At 44.6% G+C, this 18,409-nt stretch overlaps 1 protein-coding gene across 3 annotated transcripts in view; it reads right to left on the bottom strand.

Moving 5' to 3' along the window:
• Window positions 1–942: 942 nt before the first annotated feature.
• The window catches only part of iqsec1b (IQ motif and Sec7 domain ArfGEF 1b), a 181,640-nt gene continuing 164,173 nt past the window's right edge, over window positions 943–18,409 (bottom strand). For 2 of the 3 annotated variants that reach the window (XM_076268352.1, XM_076268353.1), the window contains 10 exons: window positions 16,530–16,652; window positions 15,415–15,581; window positions 13,526–13,665; window positions 11,885–11,914; window positions 11,560–11,685; window positions 11,088–11,187; window positions 10,412–10,573; window positions 9,271–9,447; window positions 7,421–7,470; window positions 943–5,532 (listed from right to left, as the gene is read on the bottom strand). In XM_076268352.1, the coding sequence (XP_076124467.1) occupies window positions 4,891–5,532; window positions 7,421–7,470; window positions 9,271–9,447; window positions 10,412–10,573; window positions 11,088–11,187; window positions 11,560–11,685; window positions 11,885–11,914; window positions 13,526–13,665; window positions 15,415–15,581; window positions 16,530–16,652 (1,717 nt within the window). In that variant the 3' untranslated portion in view covers window positions 943–4,890. The remainder of the gene's footprint in view (window positions 5,533–7,420; window positions 7,471–9,270; window positions 9,448–10,411; window positions 10,574–11,087; window positions 11,188–11,559; window positions 11,686–11,884; window positions 11,915–13,525; window positions 13,666–15,414; window positions 15,582–16,529; window positions 16,653–18,409) is intronic. The other variant, XM_076268354.1, reaches the window with a different exon arrangement.

Raw genomic sequence — 18,409 nt, 5'->3', positions numbered from 1 at the left:
GGAGGACTTCAAAAGCAGAATGTTCATCTCATTCTTATTTGCCCACAGTCCTAGTCTACAGTGATGCAGTTTGCACTTCCAAAATGGGCTCCTGGGATGCTTCTGAGTGTTGTGTTGGGCCTGGGATAAATTTAGCTTTGACCAAAGAGCAGCCAGACAAAATGGCAGTGACAGGTGCTCTCTCTCACTCACACACACACTTAACCTGTCTTGAGTCAGACAGGAGTACTAGCCTATAATAACTGTTACATTTACCTCTCATACAACTCCTTGTCAATTACTTACAGGGCCTTTACCTATTCAATTAAACTAAGATGTAATGGTATAGGACTTGGCCACACAGACTGCAGGGGTGTTGGAATACAAGATGCCATCTAGGGCAGGGATGCTTAGGGCCTCCCTCTGAGCAATCAGACATATAAGCCTCTTCAATCTCCCAGCAGGCCAGCTGAGACAGACACATGACTCAGTCTAGCCACAAAGCCATGCGGTGCCTCCCCCATACAATATCTCCCTCTCTAGAGATGGCTGATAGAGATTTCCAGAAGCTGACCTTGGGCCAGTCCACTGACAAATGGAAAGACAATGACACTTTGTCAGTTTCAAGAGACTCTGTGTGTGTGTGTGTAAGTGCGCCCACGCCTATTTTTGTGAGTGAGACAAACAAGAGGAGAATCTTCTTAACTGAGGAATGTATTAGCCATGTTATCTGACACAAAACCTGAGATCAGTCACTGAAAACCTTGATATCTAATTATACATGGTGATATCACCACACAGGTGTAGCAATTAACCAGCAGTAACCACAGAACACTCCCGTTGGATCTTCTGATTCACCAGCATCCAATCTTCATTTAATTGCAATAATTTGCTGTAATGAAGAACAACATGCCAGTACCAGACATTTCAGTTCTCTCAGAAAGACTGACACCAGACCGTGCATACAGTATATCATTTTTATTTAGTCTTCTCAACATGGTCACAGTTTTTAGGTGGTACATCAACAGGGTCTTGTTGTCTACTTTAGAAACAGAATGCCTATTAAAATGAAAGTCTTCCTCTCCTCCCTGTTGTCGTAAATATAAAATGAGCTGTGGGCGAGAGAATAGGAGTATTTCAGGACAATAGTGGGGAGAAGCCGTGGTTATGTAACAGTCTGGTTGTTTCAGAGCTACTGCAGATCCTATAACGATTTTGGTACAACTGGTTGCAGAAGACATTGCCGATAGTAGTCCTCAAGGGGGGGGGGGGGGGATCCGTTGTAATAGTTGACATAGAATACTAATATATTACACACTATACAGTATACACACATTTTGAAACACATTCCCACCCTTTCAGTGCCCCTCCTGAAACCCTAGTATCCTTTCCTTGAGATGTTTGTCAACTTATATACATGAGGACAGTCTTCATCACGCATATACATAAGTGCATCGATGGTCTTAATTTACAAATGAGTAAACGAGTGAGTTACATGCTCAAAGCAACATAATGCCTAATATGGAGGAACAAGCATATGACACTTAAGAAAAAGTTGACAATCAAACACAAAATACAAACAGAAAACAGGTTGAGGAGAGGACAAAAAAAATAGAAGTTACATTTCATTGAATTTACAGTTAACCCAGAAGAGATATAGGCAGCAATTGCATGCACAGCTTTGAAAATTATGGTTTGAACTGTACAAGACACCACAGCATGTGTGCCTTATCACACAAAATAAACAAAAACATTTCCTGAAAGTATTGGTTAGAACTCTGAAGAAAATCAAACCAACAAATATTTAGGATACTTTATTTGTCCCAAAATGACATATTTCAGACATAATCTATTGAATTCCTTTCATGAGTACTTCCTGTTTGATAATAATAGTTAATAATTACAGTTTCTTCATTCAACATGGATTACAAATTGATTGTGTAAACATAAATGATTGGAGATTCTAGATACTCTACATAATTTACTGACTATGCCTTTAGATATACCTGATCTACTGTATGATTTTAATTCATTCTGGTTAAGTAGCAAATATTTAATTTGTGTGGTCAGCCATTAATTATGGTGACCACAAATCCATTTGATTGCTGCATACTTGTGCATTTCTAGTAGACTGTTATATTGTCAGGACTGACTGAAGTCTGCATCAATTCACTGATATGAAAGTCATTGCTATGTAACTAATCTGGCTGGCACAAACACACTAATGAAGAGAACCTCGTTCAGTGAGTGCTACAGCAGTATCAAAAGTATCCCAAGTTTTGTCCTCATTTGCAATGAACAACTCAATCAAAGACTTCAGAACGGTGGAAAGTCTACTAGTCTTTTTAATATTACCACTCAATTTCAACAATAGTCCACTGTAACACTGATATAGTTGTGGGAATATACAATATTTAGAGAAGAGTATTACAATATAATGTTACATGCAAGAGTACTTTCTTTGACATTCCTCGTCATTTCTGCGAAGAGCCGGTTCTGCAAAACCGGAAGCGATCCTCGCAGGTCACTGAGACAAACATGTTATGGGGTAAGGAACAGCAACAGACAACAGACACCAACCAGAATAAAACATATTGCACAAACAAATCTGTAAAAAAAGAAGCAAAAAAATGAAATAAGATATATCAAAGAAAATCTCAGGAAAACACTAAAACTGGTCCCGGTAAAATGACCAGGGGACTAATTTTAGTCGCGGATCACTATACATAAAGTGAAAATTCATAAGGTGAAACAAGTGGTGTTTGTGACACATCACCTGATAAGTTCATAAACAATATCACTCCATCTCTATACCCAGGAAGCTGATGCTCTGGCCCAAATCTGGCCCGACTTAAGCGTAGATGCACTCCAGAGGATCAAGATCAGATATAGTCCACTGTGAGTTGCAATCAGGGACATCAGTCCTCTATATGAGCCTCAATGAGAGAACCTGCAAAAAAAGGTCCACATCAACTTTCCTTATGTTTTAAATATATTCAAAAGGTGAAATGCAGTCTGTACACTATTAGAAAATACCATTACATTTACACCCTATTGGGTCTAGTGTACTGTACACCACATCGCTGTTCTTTCTACAACAAAGTGAAAGGCATTCAGAGGGCTTCTCTATGGACAGAGGTGATCCTTGGATGCACTAAAAACATCGCTTGGGACACAGGGAACATGGAGGGCAAACTCAGCCAGCTGAGAAAGTCAACTTCAGGCTAGAAAATCTGAAATGTAAAGGAAAGTCATGATTTTTTTATTTTGGTGGAGGTGTATGTGTTTGTGTGTGGGAGGGGGGCACAGTCTTCGTGCTTCTCATCCTTGTCTGAGGTCTCATACACACACACAAATAGGAAAAAGAAAAAAGGGACAAAATCATGGGCCACCATACACCCTTCTCCGCTTTTCAGCAAAATAAACGCTAATGCTATCGCCAAGATAGCCTCCAAAATCACACCATCTTTCAACCATATACATCATCTCTTTAATGTACAGTATTCAATTTGTTTTTTCTTTATATATTTGTTTCTAAAAAAATAGGTTAAAAAAATAAAACCATGGTGCACAGACAGCTGAAACTGCTGTGTCACTGACCAAAGTCCCCAACAAGTGGAGACTCAACCACATGCTCCCCTCCCCCCACACAATCACCCACTGGATCCCCAGCCCTTAGCCACCAATGTCCCTGTCTGTGAGCTTTCTTTCCCGACATACTACTGACGCTGAAATGGGTGGTACTGGTGGATGGGACGTGGTCAGCAGACCTTCATTCTAGATTATTCCAAGAGTGGAGAGTGATTCTAAGGCAACCAAGGATTGTCCAGGTCACTGAACTGCTTACTCTAGAATGTCATTTCCACTGTAGTGGAATCTATGTGTCTTACTTTCTAAGGGTTTAACACTACAGCTCAGCTCCAGCCATTTGAATATTTTGCTCTATAACAATAATAACTGTTGATAATATTATTATCATTATTCTACAAAATACTATATGCACGATATACACAAAGCAAGTCTCTTTTTTTAAAACTAAATCAGTTACTGCTTGGATAGTTGGCACATTTATGACTGCTCACAGAGATTACAGAGAATTCTGGTCTACAGCTACATTAAACACTGGAACACCTACATATTGTAACCAATTTTCATTCAACATCTTCTCTCACGTCATCTCCCCTTCACTGCCACTGTTTTAAAAATCACCCTTAAATAAGGATTCTGCAAAAAAAACAACTAGTACTCAATATATTTGATAATGCTTTTAAGAAGCCCCAATACGTCATTAATTACAAGAGAAACAGTTGCCATGGTCTTTGTGCATGCTGCTGCTGTATTTGTTTTAATGTTGTCGTCACCATTGGTGTTTGTAGTTGTTCATCAAGGAGAGGCGAGATGTCTATTTTCACTAGTGAAACAGCTTCTAGAGGATGAGCGTCGAGAGAGTTTGGAGAAAAACAGTCACATTAGCTTAGCTCGGTACGCTACAGAGTCTGAGACGCTGGGCTGTGGAGGCGGAGGGCCCGCTGGGCTCGAAACAGCCTTCACAAAAGTCCTGACGCAGGTAGCTGTGCCTCGCCGACGAGGTGGCTGCACCTGATGAAATGAAATCCAGTCTGGTCAAGAGGTCATTGGTGTCCACGCAAGAAATTCCTCTTGTCAGCAGCCAGGAAAACCTCATTCTCTCACTCACACACACCCACACATGGGTGCACCATCGAGTGTGTGCTCATCTTAACTGCTGCCAGTTGTCCTCTGCCAGGAACAGTCCCAGAGGAATTTGTGTGTGTGTGTATGTGTGTCTTTGAAGTTATGTGTGTGTGTGTGTGTGTGTGTGTGTGTGTGTGTGTGTGTATGTGTGTGTGTGTGTGTGTGTATTTCTGTGTGTGGAGCAGGTTTCCTTTCTCTTTACACCACAGTGCTGATTCCGCTGTGCTTGGGTTTGGTGGAGGTCGGTGGTGGGGCGGAGGCTGGCGGCTGGCCGTGGTGATGCGGTGCATGCTGGGAGTGCGGGGCGTGGTGCGGGTGGGGCGGATGGGGCGGGTGGGGCGCGTGCCCGTGGGGCGGATGCGAGGGCGGGTGCGAGGGCGGGTGCCCGGGGGGGTGCCCGTGGGCAGAGGCGGAGGAGGGCGGCGGGGGCTGGTGGTACTGATGCGGCGTGTGCTGCAGGTGGGCCGGCGGGTGGTAGTGGTGGTGGTGGTGGTACGGCGGCGGGTTCTGCTGCTGCTGCAGGTGGCAGAACTGACCGTGGTGCGCAGCGGCGGCGGCGGCGTGCATCTGCGCCTGCGTCTCCGTGACCACGCCCACGGGCACGTCGCGCGCCGTGTGGTGCAGGTTGGACGGGTGGGGCGTGTGCGAGATGAGCGTGGGGTGCCCCGGCGCTGGACCGGGGGGCTGGGGCGGCAGCGGGGACTTGCCCCGCTTGGTGCCGAAAAGGGAGCCCAGCAGGGAGGAGGAGTTGGGGAGGGAGGAGTGGGCGCTGCTGCGCGATGGGCAGTCACGGCTGGACGTGGGTCTCCGGCGGATGTGCGGACTGCTAATGATGGAGCCCTGTGTGGGAGAGAGCACACTCACGTCACGCCACGTCACACGATGCCACAAAAAACCCACTCTCACTCTCAGCGTTGTGCATATGCCAGTGATGGTCAGTGTGCAGTGTGTTCAGGAGTTCACATGAGTTCCTGTTTGTTTATTAGGCTTGTTCATTTAGAAACTCTGTGCTAATGAGTCCTCTTGACCTTGAGTCAAGGGCACCACTTCCTGTCCTGCCGTGAGGTACTGTAGCACACACACACACACACACACGCACACGCACACACACACACACACACGTCTGTGGTTTATTCTTTGCGGCACTGATGTCATCCCTGTGTGTGTGTGTGTGTGTGTGTGTGTGTGTGTGTGTTTCTTCTAGACTAATGACAGTAGTTTTAATTGGGTGGTTCAAGCTTCTAAGCTTTCACAGCATTAAATTAGCTTCAAAAACACAATAGGCAGACAAAACATAAAATACATAAACACCATTTATAACCTACAACTAAAAATATGATATATAATTATTATGTTTATTATTAATTTAAAGGGTAAACATTAATGTAATGGGTAAACATGTGCATCCATTATTTTTCCCGCCATGTCATTAACCATCATGTTAAACATGTTGTGAATGTGTAAACTTGAATGTGAACGTGTTAACACTGCAAAACGAGAGAAACATACAGACATGACAAAAACAAGTAGTGAGTACAACAGTGAGTGTGTGTTTTCTTTCCCTGTTTTTCAAATGAATGAGGCAGACTCTGGATAGCCATGCAAGACATGCAGAAGCTGAGAACAGGCAAGAGTCCCTCCACGGTTAGTCGGTATGTGAATTATAGGCTGCAGACTCCCTTTTTTCAGGACGTTAATGAGACTCAGAGACAGGGCCTCTCCTTCGTCTAATTACTGCTTTGGAGCCCAGCAAAATGGAGAGTGGGCTGAGGAGGAAGGCTTAGCCTTGATTAAAGCTAGATAGGGCTACACCAGTTAAACGTGCTGCCAGGCTGATCCTCGGCCCACTCTCTGTCGAGTTTGGCGGTGATGAATATATCTATCTGGAGAAAGTCCTGATTCGGGGCGTTTTTTTTACTGTTGAGGCTGCTCTGCTCCGACCTCTGGTGTAGTAGACAGGTGGGGCTGGGGGTGGGGCTGGGATTGGGTGAAGAGGGGGGACGTGAGGGAGGAGGAGACCAAGGTAGGAGAGAATCTTGAGTGATGCTGACTTTGAACATCTCAACACAACTCATGCCACTCTCAACACACACACACACACACACATGCACGTGTACACACATGCACGTGCGCACACACACACACACACACACACACACACACACACACACACACACACACACAAATCTATGACTTAATAACAGGGACCGCAGGCTTTCACTTGCACAGTCACAGTAACAAGTGAAACTCAAAGAAGATGACTAAATAGACAAACAAAAACAAAAGGCAAAAATAACTAAAAGCCAACCACACCAACAACAAGAGCAAAGGAGTATGTTTAAAATATCCTCGAGCCAGCTCACACAATGCATAGGATGTGAGTTTCAGGTTATTGGTTAAGTACATGCTGGCCAAAGTGAACAAGAAATGGGAAGTGGGGGGGGGTCAGGGGCACATACAAGAACCCCCCCCTCTCCCTTCCAAACACCAACACAAGCCGTGTGTGTCATTTCATACCAGGCAGCAAAGGCATGCACAAGAATCCACACCAGCATTGAGAAACCACACTGGGACCAGACAGATGGTTATACCAGATCAAAGCAAAAGAAACAGAAAGACAGCATGGCAAATAACACTAAAAAAAGAAGATGGGGTTTCAAAGGGCACATCATCAGCATCAGCACCAGAGGAAATGGTCTGGACACGACTGGCCTTCTACTGTACTTACTTCCATATTGCTGTCTAGCGATCCTGCACTGCTTCTGCGGCCGCGCTTGCCTGCCCAGGACATGCAATACCAAAGGTTAGAGAGATGTTTACAACACACCAGCTTTCTCTGAACAGAGAGGGGGTGGGGGAGGGGGGTGAACCAAGATAGGAGCTCCTATCTACCAGATACTGACTGTCAGCCTCTACCACTCCCAGCAGACCAGAGAGGGGGATTGGGGATTGAGGAGAGCGGAGAGGAGAGAAGACAGGATCTAGCCAGGCGAATCAGGAGGAAGAGGAAGAGGAGCAGGCAGCTATGAGATCACATCATCAAATGCACTGCTGCTCCTACCGCGGCAGTCTAGAGAGCCTATACTCAAGGGTGAGAGAGAGAGAGGAGAGACTAGCTTTGCTACGGAAAGAACCTCTGTCCAAAACTGGCAGGATGCCTTGGGAGACCCATCTAAACTTTAGAGTGTGAGACAGGTGGGCTTGGACAAGAATAATAAAATCCAGAGTGTAGTCCAAGACACCTCAGAGTATATGAGGGAGTATTTTTATCACCTCAGCGAGTAAATAAAATATGTATTTTTATCATTATGTAGTATGTGAGTTATTACCATAAATCATGGTAAAGCTTAAGTGCACAGATATGGTTAAACTCTACAGTTGAGACACCCCAAATCAATTAGATGCAAGTAAAATAGTGGGTGGAATATGCAGGAGAGTCTGGAGGATTCACAGTGGAGATTGTGATGTTGAATAACACGGCCTAACTGGCTTGATGTGTGATCCATATCTATTTAGGCGATCAAAAATGTTCATAGAGAGAGTATTATCATCTCTTTGGAACACTGTCAGTAGAGTAATCTCAAAAGCAATCTGCGCTCCTGATTTCAACCCGAGGAAGATAACGGCTTTCCCAGCAGCAGATATGACCGAGCAGAACGCTGTGTGCAGTGCAAGACAAAGGATTTGAAAGTAGCATTTTGAAAACTCTTTAAATCTAACCCTAATCTGTAATTACAGCATATGTGGGAGAGAATGAAATCTGATAACAATTAGCATAATTGATTCACAAATTGAACATCATTTGGTAATTAAGTTGGTCGATTTTTATATATTCTTTTCTGGCAGTACGAGTGCCTCCCAATTAGTTGCCTGAAACAAATCTGCATTTTTAGCTGTCTCAAATCCCATGTGTCATATTATCAAACACATCTACACAAAGTGAAACTGAACTCATCACAGGATTCATAAAATTGGATTAAAAAAACAAGGCCAGCTGAGTTGTCAAGCATCTCATTCATACTTAGATAGAATCAGTCTGATAACAAAATTTCATTCATCAGTGAAATAAAAAAAAAGAAACAACCGACACCGACATTCACCCTGCCTCTAAGCTCCAAGAGGACAAAATCCATTTTGAATTTTTAAAAAAAAGCTGCATCAAAAGGCATTTTCCTTGTGAACAATACTGATCGGAGAATTTTTGTCCGCTTCATGTATATTCATGGAAAACTGTGCCTCACAAGTGGGCATTACCTACTTCAGACACTAGAGCCCAGCTTATGGAATACATTTGACAATGCACTCAAAGCTTCACTCAAAGAGACACTCAGACTAAGAACAGTGAGACTTTATGTCATGATTAAGGTCAGCATCATGCCAGTAGTATTCCTACAGGAGGAGGGACACAGTAGCAGAGCACAGCTGGAAAGAGGCTATGTTAATTATCGACATTAACTTAAGAGTGGCTGGATGCTAGAGGGATCTATCCTAGGGACTGGATGCTTTTAAGGTGGAGCTGCTAATGAGGAGACTGCATCTAAACCTAAATCTGCGACACTGACAACCTTGAAGTCTCACCTGCGTCGGAGAGGTCACGCAGCGAGCTACTGAGCGCGCTCCGTTTCAGCCCCTCCCCCATGGCGTAGCTGTCGTCGAGGCTGGCGCGGTTCAGGTTGCCGTTGCCCGCCTCCTTCTTCAGGCCGGAGCTCTGCGACATGCTGGGCCGCACCACGCCCTTCTGTTTCTCCAGCTCGGCTGCACACAGACACAACACACCCACGTCAGTCACACGCCAGCAGCAGCAGCAGCAGCAGCACACACACAAAGACAAAACACATAAACAACACAGTGCTGCTTACTGCATGATGAAGAACCACGTTCAGAAACATCAGTTACAATTACGCACAATTATCCACCACACACTTCTGTGTCTCCAAATTAGCTTTGAAGAGTAAAGACATTCTCTCAGTCCCTGTTTCTGTCTCTCCCTCTCTCTTCCACACACACACACACTCACACACACACACACACACGACACACACACAGACACACACACACACACACTCACACAAACACACACACAGTATACAAAGGGGTATGAGAAATATTTCTGTTCTAAGCCCCTGTTCTAAGCCCCTGGAGCATGTTGAGGCTGTAGCTCCTGCTCTCTTGTGGTTATGAGATTTCATTAACTCCTTTCCCTAAACCCTCCTTTGCTCTCATCTGTATTCCCATGCCTGCAGAACATCGCCATTCAAAGACTTAGATACACATGTACGAAGACAATTCTACATCTGCTCAAAATTGTTTGTCACATGAGCAATAGATGAAGACAGGCATTCTCTTCTTCAACGTACTCTACATTGAGATAAAAGTCTACATACATATACACTACAGTTTAGATTATATGATATATTTTTAGATTACTTTTATCATGCAATGTTGGTGTGAAAGCAGGATCACAGTGTGCTGTACAAAAAGACAAGAAGTTAACGCCCACAGTCTCACTCAGTTTCTTGAAAACGAATGAAAAAGAAACTTCTAGCACTTTCGTTTAAATCTTTATAACTTTAAATCAGCGCTGTGGGCTGTGTGATAGAATGGGCAGCAGCCCATCACCTGTGGGAGGAGGAGATTTATGAGGGTTATGAACGCTTGGGGGAGGAGGTGGGGTGAGTAGGGGACCCAAAAAAAAAAAAAAAAAAGTCCATTGGCTCACATTCGATGCGGTATTTCTCCATTTCCTGCACCTCTGCAATGGACTCCCTCAGGTCGTCGGTAAACTTCTTGCGGTCCTGTGGGTTGGGCGCGTTGAAGTTGATGAGGACTTTGATGTCGGCGCCTGGGATGGCGGAGGTGAGCCGGATGCCGTTGGGGTAATCTGTAAAACAGGGGGAGGCGGGCCGCAGCTTAGCATGAGGCAGATTCCACAGCCTCCACTCACATGTGTGGAGAGAGACGGCCACAGGCGAGACACACGGGCTGGTGTTTTAGTTGTTTATTTATTTTTTTAGCAACCTCCCTCTAAACACTGCTGGGGAGAGTAATAAGAGCATAAGCAATCAGAAGTGTTGTGAACACGGGAGGAAATGGATGCTTGAGGGCATGTTCTTGTTTTTTTTGTTGCTTGTCTTGAGAAAGAGTTGTGTATTCTGATATGTAGAAGGATCTACTACTTGTATGCTTAATGTTATTATTAATATTTACAATAAAAATTTTTTTTTTTTACATTTTCATACATGATTTACCTTAAGAGATTTAAATGTGGTTGGCGCAATATATAATATCTTCAATTTTATTGGCCCAGCTGGTATGACCATCAGCACAAGGTTTTTTAGTGATATGTCTGCCAACTGTTTAAAGCTGAGGTGGAAAATACATTGAGAATCACTTACACTGATTTTCAAAGAGCAGCACCTGCATCCCATACAGGGAGAAGGACTGCCTAAAGCTGTACGTCACCGAGTTCTTCTTCTTCTGGAAAATCTTGGTGACCTAGATCAGAGAGGCAAGGTAACCATTTTAGGACCACCATCTGGCATTGTTTACTGTGAGGAAACTGCATGGTTAGCTAGCCCTAAAACAGTCAGGAGGAGATGCCGCAGAGTGCCAGCCAGACACATGGGCATGGGGTGCTGTTCTTCTGTGTGTGTGTGTGTGTGTGTGTTTGAGTGTTTTGTGTGAGTTGATGTATTTGCATGCACATGTTGTATGGGTTTATATGCGTGCAGTTCTGGTGGCTATGTGTGTGTAAGTGCATGTCTATATACATGTATCTGTGTGTGTGTGTGTGTGTGTGCGTGTGCGTGTGTCCATCACATATGTATGTGTGTGTGTGTGTGTGTGTGTGTGTGCGTGTGCACGTACCACTAGCAGATCGTTGAACAGAAAGATCTCTCTCTGGTGGAGGCCCAGCTTCTGTGGTTTGTTGGGGTCGGGCACCTCGAACAGTCGACAGTAACACACCAGTCGGCGGTGAGGCTGGGACAGCACCTGGAGCCATACACACACACACACACACACACACACACACACACACACACACACACACACACACACACACACACAGCATGAAGAGGACATCTCACTCAACCACACTGAACGATTCCATTGGTGGGTCATCGTGTAAATGAACACAGAAATAGGTTTTCAAACAGAATAGAGTAATTAAAGAAGGGGGTCTGGTACTTACACATCCAAGGCCATGGTGCAGAGAGCCGATCTGAGAGAGAAAGAGAAGCAGAGAGAGAGAGAGAGAGAGAGAGAGGGAGAGAGAGAGAGGTAGGTGAATAAAAGGAAGAGCAGGGGGGGAGCGATGTATGGAAATATGAGGATAGAAAACAGAAAGGTTCTGTCTGTGTACTGTAGGTAGTGGTACAAGTTTGGTGTGTGTGTGTGTGTGTATGATCCTTATGTGCAATTTGTGTAAGCATGTATTTATTTTTGCGCTTGCGCTTGTGTGTAATTTGTGTTCATATCAATTTGGGATTTTTGTGTGCATGGTAGCACAAACCCACAGATACATCTTTTTGATGCATGTGTATACCTGTGTTCCTGTTCCTGTGTTCCAATGCTTGTATGTGTACATGGATGTGTTTACTTGTTTAGATGTGTGTGTGTTGTATAAGTATAGATGTGTGTGTGTGTGCGTAGGTGTGTGCTATCCATCTTCTGTGTGCCATGCTGAGTGGGTTGAGAGGTAGGTTAATGAGGACAGAAGCTCTCTCTCTCTCTCTCTCTCTCGCTCTGTCTGTGTGTGTGTGTGTGTGTGTGTGTGTGTGTGTGTGTGTGTGTGTGTGTGTGTGTGGTGAGGGGGGCGGGGCAGGATGGGGTCTCAGCACAGCTAGAGAAACCCAATTACTGCAGTCAACAAAGCCCCCACTGCAGGCCAGGCACCAGGGATATACACAGCCAGCACCCAGCAGCGGGCCCACTGCACTGCGCCATTACGGCTCCACAGCCAGCCATCATGGCTCAAATGGAACACTATTAGAACTGTGTAAAAAAAAAAAAGCTGCCGGCATTACAACAGCATTAGAACTGCCTCAAAAAGGCAAAATGACATCTCTCTCTCTGTCTCTCTCTGTCCCTCTCTCTCTCACTCTCTGTCTCTCTCACACACTCTCTCTCTCTCTCTCTCTCTCTCTCTCTCTCTCTTTCTCTCTGAAAGCCTACTAGTCAATGTTCCACATCATAATGCCTGCTGAAACTTCAGGTGAGAAGCTCTACTATAGATCCAAGCTGTTAGAGATCATTAGGCGAGCCCACTCTCACACGGTTCCCTGCATCAGACCTTTTCCATCTGGCTGCCTCGCTCACTCCCCTGCAGGCCAGTCTTCTCTCATCATCGCTCCATGCTCCAGGTTGTTGTTGGTGTTGTTGTTGTTGTTATTGTTGGTCGTGGTGTTGTTTTCCCTCACTCTACCGCTATCAATACATTTCCTTTTGTTTTTCCATTCAATCATCCGAGTGTCACCTGCAGAGGACACACTCTGACTGAGGCCTGGAGCTATGGGTGTCCTCGCGCTGGACAAATGAGTCACTGAGATAGCCCAGGCCACCATGGATGGTGCTCCTGACACAGTGTGTGTGTGTGTGTGTGTGTGTGCGTGTGTGCGTGCGTCCTGTATTAACAATGGGAATGAGTTGTGTTTGAGTTAACAAGAGACAAACAGTCCTGAATGCGTGGGTGTTTGTGTGTGACAAGCTGGTTATATGGGTTGATGGCTGTTTTGGGTGAGTGAGGAAGGACACTGAAGTGTGTACGTTTAAAAGACGGGGGTCTGAGTGGATGTGAGCGAGCAGCACAAAGCACTGCTGATGTGCTCCTCACCGGCTTCTTGCCCACTATGAGCTTCTCCACCTTCTGCACCTGGGACACGTGGTCCTCGTTGGTCTTCAGCTCTCGCTTCCGGATTCGCTCGTAGATGCCGATCAGCATCTCACGCGGGATGTCCTCACCATCGTCCACACCTTAGAACACCCAACACACATACAATTTGATATTTTGTTTTTGATTCCACAAGTCAAGTTTCATCAGTAAAAAAACAAATGTAACTAGTGCAACATATTGAAGCGGTCCAACATTTATTTCATCATGGGTGAACAATCAAGCATAGAGATACACACACACATACAGGCACAGACACCCACACCCACACACACAGACACACACACACACACACACACACACACACACACACACACATACAGCCATACACACACACAGATAGAAAGAGCCAAATCAGAGAAATTATTTTTCCACTCATGCCTTCACTGGTCAATTCTGATTTCTAATTAACATCGCTCCAATAGACAGGGAAATGAATCAGCCTAACTATGCGCCTTTCATAAACGCACAGCGCAATCTCCATAAACACACAGCCCCGTAACAGTCAGAGGGGGGGGGGATGGGACAAAATATTAGCTTTGCCTCAATTGTCATGCTGGCCCATGACTTGCAAAAACGGCTCCTATCTCAGTGAGAGCGGCCATTTATCAACCCAATGCATGTGCGTGAAATGCAATTAGACCTTCTTCAAGCATGGGCCTCTAGTGCCATGACATATCTCTGAGCATCGTTCTGAGAGGAAATGGGCATTTTTCTCCGCTGTAATTTGAATATAACAGGGTAGCAGTTTTCTTTGTATTCAATTGAAAACAGGAGTGAAAAAAAAATTGCACCTGCACTTTTGCTGATACCACAGAACACAACTGACTGTCAGTGACATAATGCATTTCCGGAGAACATTCTTATCAGGCGAGCACTTTCTGGTTGAAATACTGCAGATTCCCTTTTTATTTTTATTTTTTTATTTTCTTGTACTGTAGACATAGAAGAGGCCTTGAGGAGATCAGTTTTCTTGGTATGACACGCTGTTGACCTCTATACAGAAAAGCCGCATTGTGGCAGTAAGGGCAATATGTGCGCTAACTTCACAAACTCTGCACTTTCGCCCCAAACATGGACCCCAGCATGTGATAGTCTTTTTTTTCGTCTTCTAACGCAGAGTGAAGGCAGACAGTCCACATTTAGCATTCTGACTTTTTGCCGATCTTTCTTCATTCCAAGCAACTCATTTTCCAAACGAGGCACTTGATTACTTTAAGTTCCTGGGCTTTGGACTGATTCTATGATCCTAAAGGTGCAACTGGATGAAATGGACTCTGCTCCCAGACTACTAAACAGCTGAGTATAGATCAAAGGAAGTTCCACTTCTGTATGGGATCTGCAATCTAACAGGAGTGATGATTAGGATGGATGGTCTCCCACAGGAATAACTTATGCATATGCTATGCTGATGCACTGGTCTTCTTCTGCTGTACCAATGCAGCAGGACTAAGAGGACTGTGGCATGATCATCCTCTACATGATTGCTTCAGTCATTGCAAGCGCACCTGATTGATTATTCACCCACTATGTGGATACTGTTTTTTAGAATTGATTTTGATTAAGTTTTATTTAGTATAATTTGTATTTTGTATATTCTTTATCTTCTACAGTCCTTATTGCTTAGTTGTGTTTTTTATATTATATACTTTTACTTACTTTTTCTGCTGTTATTGAATGTTTGTGTGTGTTGTCTGTATGCTACTGTGACCTTGAATTTCCCCTAGTCTGTCTGTCTGTCTGTTAGTTACTGATAGCAGAATAGCTATCTGTAGGTAAGATGGAATTTGGCTGTTACCGTTAGAGGGGTCAGACACAAGGCTGCTGCTCACCTCTGAGGTTCTTGACAAAGTCCTCCAGTTTCATCTTCCTCTCAGGCTTGACGTTGGGGCTGTACATGTCCGTGTTGAGAAGGATGATGGCGAAGGCAAGGATGAAGATGGTGTCGGGGTTGCGGAACTGACGCACCACACCGGGGTTGCAGATGCAGTACCGCTGGCTGCAAGTGTGAGAGAAAGAGAGAGTGAAGAGAGGGCAGTAGAGGAGAGGGAAAAAACAGAAAAAACAAAGAGCGGGGAAAAAAAGAGAAAAGTAATGGGATGAGACAAACAAACGACAAACGAGTATGAGGAATCATCACTCCCAAAGACACGAAAATCAATAGTGCCTCTTGTTTGGTGAGTAATTGGGTCCAGCCGCTGTCCGACAGAACCGCCCTAATTGCTGCGGTGCTCTCATCCCTAGCTGGCGGACATTTCGTGAAATGATTCAAGACGATGGGCACGCTCGTTTTGTTTTTCTTTTTTGTTTAAATGTGGCCAGTCTTCAGCAGTTTAAACAGCAGGACCACAATAATCTTGCATGTGGACTAGCTCAAGGGAGAACGGAGACTATTATTATCTGTTGTTGTTGTGTTCATTTTTTATCCATTTTCTCCCTGATGTATTGGAGGGCTGAAATGTTCGCTCAGGCTGCTGTCTGCTTTGTGAGCGCTGATCGAAGCACATTCTCTCAGGCTGAAAGAAACACTTTGTCCTTTCATATGACTGCAATTAAGTGAGGCAAAAAGCAAAACCCAAAACTAAAGGCCTGTTTAAAGGGCTCGGTCAATACAGAGCAGAACAGATTCTAGCGCACACATAAATGGGGGGATTTGCTTTTATTGTTAAACAATCCAAAGTCTTGAAGGCATTTGAGACAAAAAAAAAAACAGTGAGACAGATATAAGGGAGGATTGAAAGACATACTGAGAGAGTGAGCGAGAGAAAGAGAGGGAGAGTGAGGGAGGAGGAGTGACTGTGGCAGCTGGATGATATCACAAAAGAAATTGTCTATGTACACAAGAGTGTGTATGTGAGTGAGAGAGAGAGAGAGAGAGAGAGAGAGAAAAAGAGAGAGGGACATAGAGAGAGAGAGATGGGAGAGAGAGACAGAGTGTAAGTCACACCTGTAAGCCTCTATGAGCCTCTCCACTTTCTGGGCCTCCCCCTGAACTCTGATGTGGGCCTGGAACTTCCGTAAGGCTTCGTCCAATTCCATAGCTGAGAAGTCCATCTCATCAACTACACAGCTGTGAAGACACACACACACACACACAAGTTGTTAAACACCAGTTAATACTCCAACTCTTCCTTTCTACACTTTATCATTGCAATAAGCAAACACATTCAAAGTAAATACATAGAAGCAAATAAATAACTAGATGCCACACTTCCTGGTAGACCATATACCCACCCACACGCACAGCGGCTCTTTTCCTAAATCTATAAAACAGATTGATAAGAGAAAGACAGTGACTGCTCCAGTTAAGCGGTTAGATGTCTGCTGGTGTTAAATCACACTGGGAGTACTCATGAAGAGAGAGAAAGGGAGAAAGAGAGAGAGAGAAAGAGAGAGAGGGAGTGTGTAAGTGAGAAAGAGAGACATGGTGACTATGGTCCTCTAGGGGAGAAAAAAAACACATCACTTGCTATCAGTGCTTGAGAACAGATGAGCCTGCATCTCCCTCCATCCCTCTCCCCCTTGTTCTTTCTTTCTTTCTCCCTTCCTCTTATTCTCTCCATCTGCTTTTCCAACTCTATGCACTGCCACGTCAGGATTTATGGATCGGCCGCTGAAGTGTCCACTTAAAAAGCAGACATCCATCCTGACAGCGATGAGGTCTCGCCTGGCCTTCACCTCCGAGCCATTCTGACGGCTCCTGCCAGGCGGAGTCTCACTCATCCAGCCAGCGGACGTGTCGGATGACTCAGGCTCACGGCCGAAAATGAGCTCATCCACACACCAGGAGGACCCGCTGACATGAGGCAGAGAAAAGTGCTGTCCATGCCTCCGAGAGAAAGAGCCTCCCACATTAAGTTTGAGTACCTACGACCCTATTCTGCACCCCTCCTCCCTCCCTCCCTCTCTCTCTCTCTCTCTCTCTCTCAGTTTCCCTCATCTCCAGGTTGGAGCGGTTACATGTGACAGTGTGGGCTCTCTTCATACATGCATTGGCCTAGTTGTGATATTAGGGGGCCATTTTGTGAAACGTCTCCGAGTGAAACAAGTGAGAAGAGGACTAAAGTTTTGAGCGATGACCACTGCATACATGTCTGGGCTGTCCATTCTACTCTCCATCTACTTTTCCACCTCAGTCCCCAATCTAATAGGATCAGCCGTGTGTGAAAGTAAAAAAATTAGAGAGGTCGAGAGCATCTGACAGTATGCTAACTCGCTTTTCTTCAGCTTTTTCTGCTTGAATGCAGTGTGAGAGAAAGGGGAGAGATGTAATATCGACCAAGAACTAGTTTTTGCTGGCGTTTCTGCATTTTTGATGTAATGCTTTTAATTGTATTGATATAAACACTAACCCTTAATTCAACTATAACAAAAAAATAATCCTAAATCTAACTATAATATAACAACATGGACTGAGCATATACAATGCAATATCATGCACATTTAGGCCCGACATATATGACATACACAGTGGGCCTGAATTTAAAATGACTTCTTAAATGAGTTCTTACAACTAGGCTATGGCCGACCTGTGGGAATATCCATTAACAATCCCACTCTCACTCATGCTATATTGATTAAATGTTTTGTGTGCGTCACAAAACTGTTTTCTGTTGTTGCTTACGGCAACAGGGCCAAATAATGGAGCCATGTAAGAATTCAGTGTGTAGTAACTGTACTAAACTCAGTCCCCTGTAGATTTCTGTGTTGACGTCATATGGGAGGCCATTAAGATTAGGCAGCCGTTAAGATATGGACACAGGAAGTCTCTTCCGGTGACTGGTATTCTGAGACACTTCCAGAAAATGACACGATTTCCCTACTTAA

The sequence above is a fragment of the Alosa pseudoharengus genome, unplaced genomic scaffold (genome assembly GCF_046254945.1).
Source record: "Alosa pseudoharengus isolate Yale_2024_CS ecotype anadromous, Long Island Sound unplaced genomic scaffold, YU_APseudo_1.1 YU_APseudo_1.1_scf_5, whole genome shotgun sequence".
Classification (NCBI taxonomy): domain Eukaryota; kingdom Metazoa; phylum Chordata; class Actinopteri; order Clupeiformes; family Clupeidae; genus Alosa; species Alosa pseudoharengus.
The sequence above is the reverse complement of the archived record's forward strand: the minus strand, read 5'-3'. Positions and strand labels throughout refer to the sequence as shown.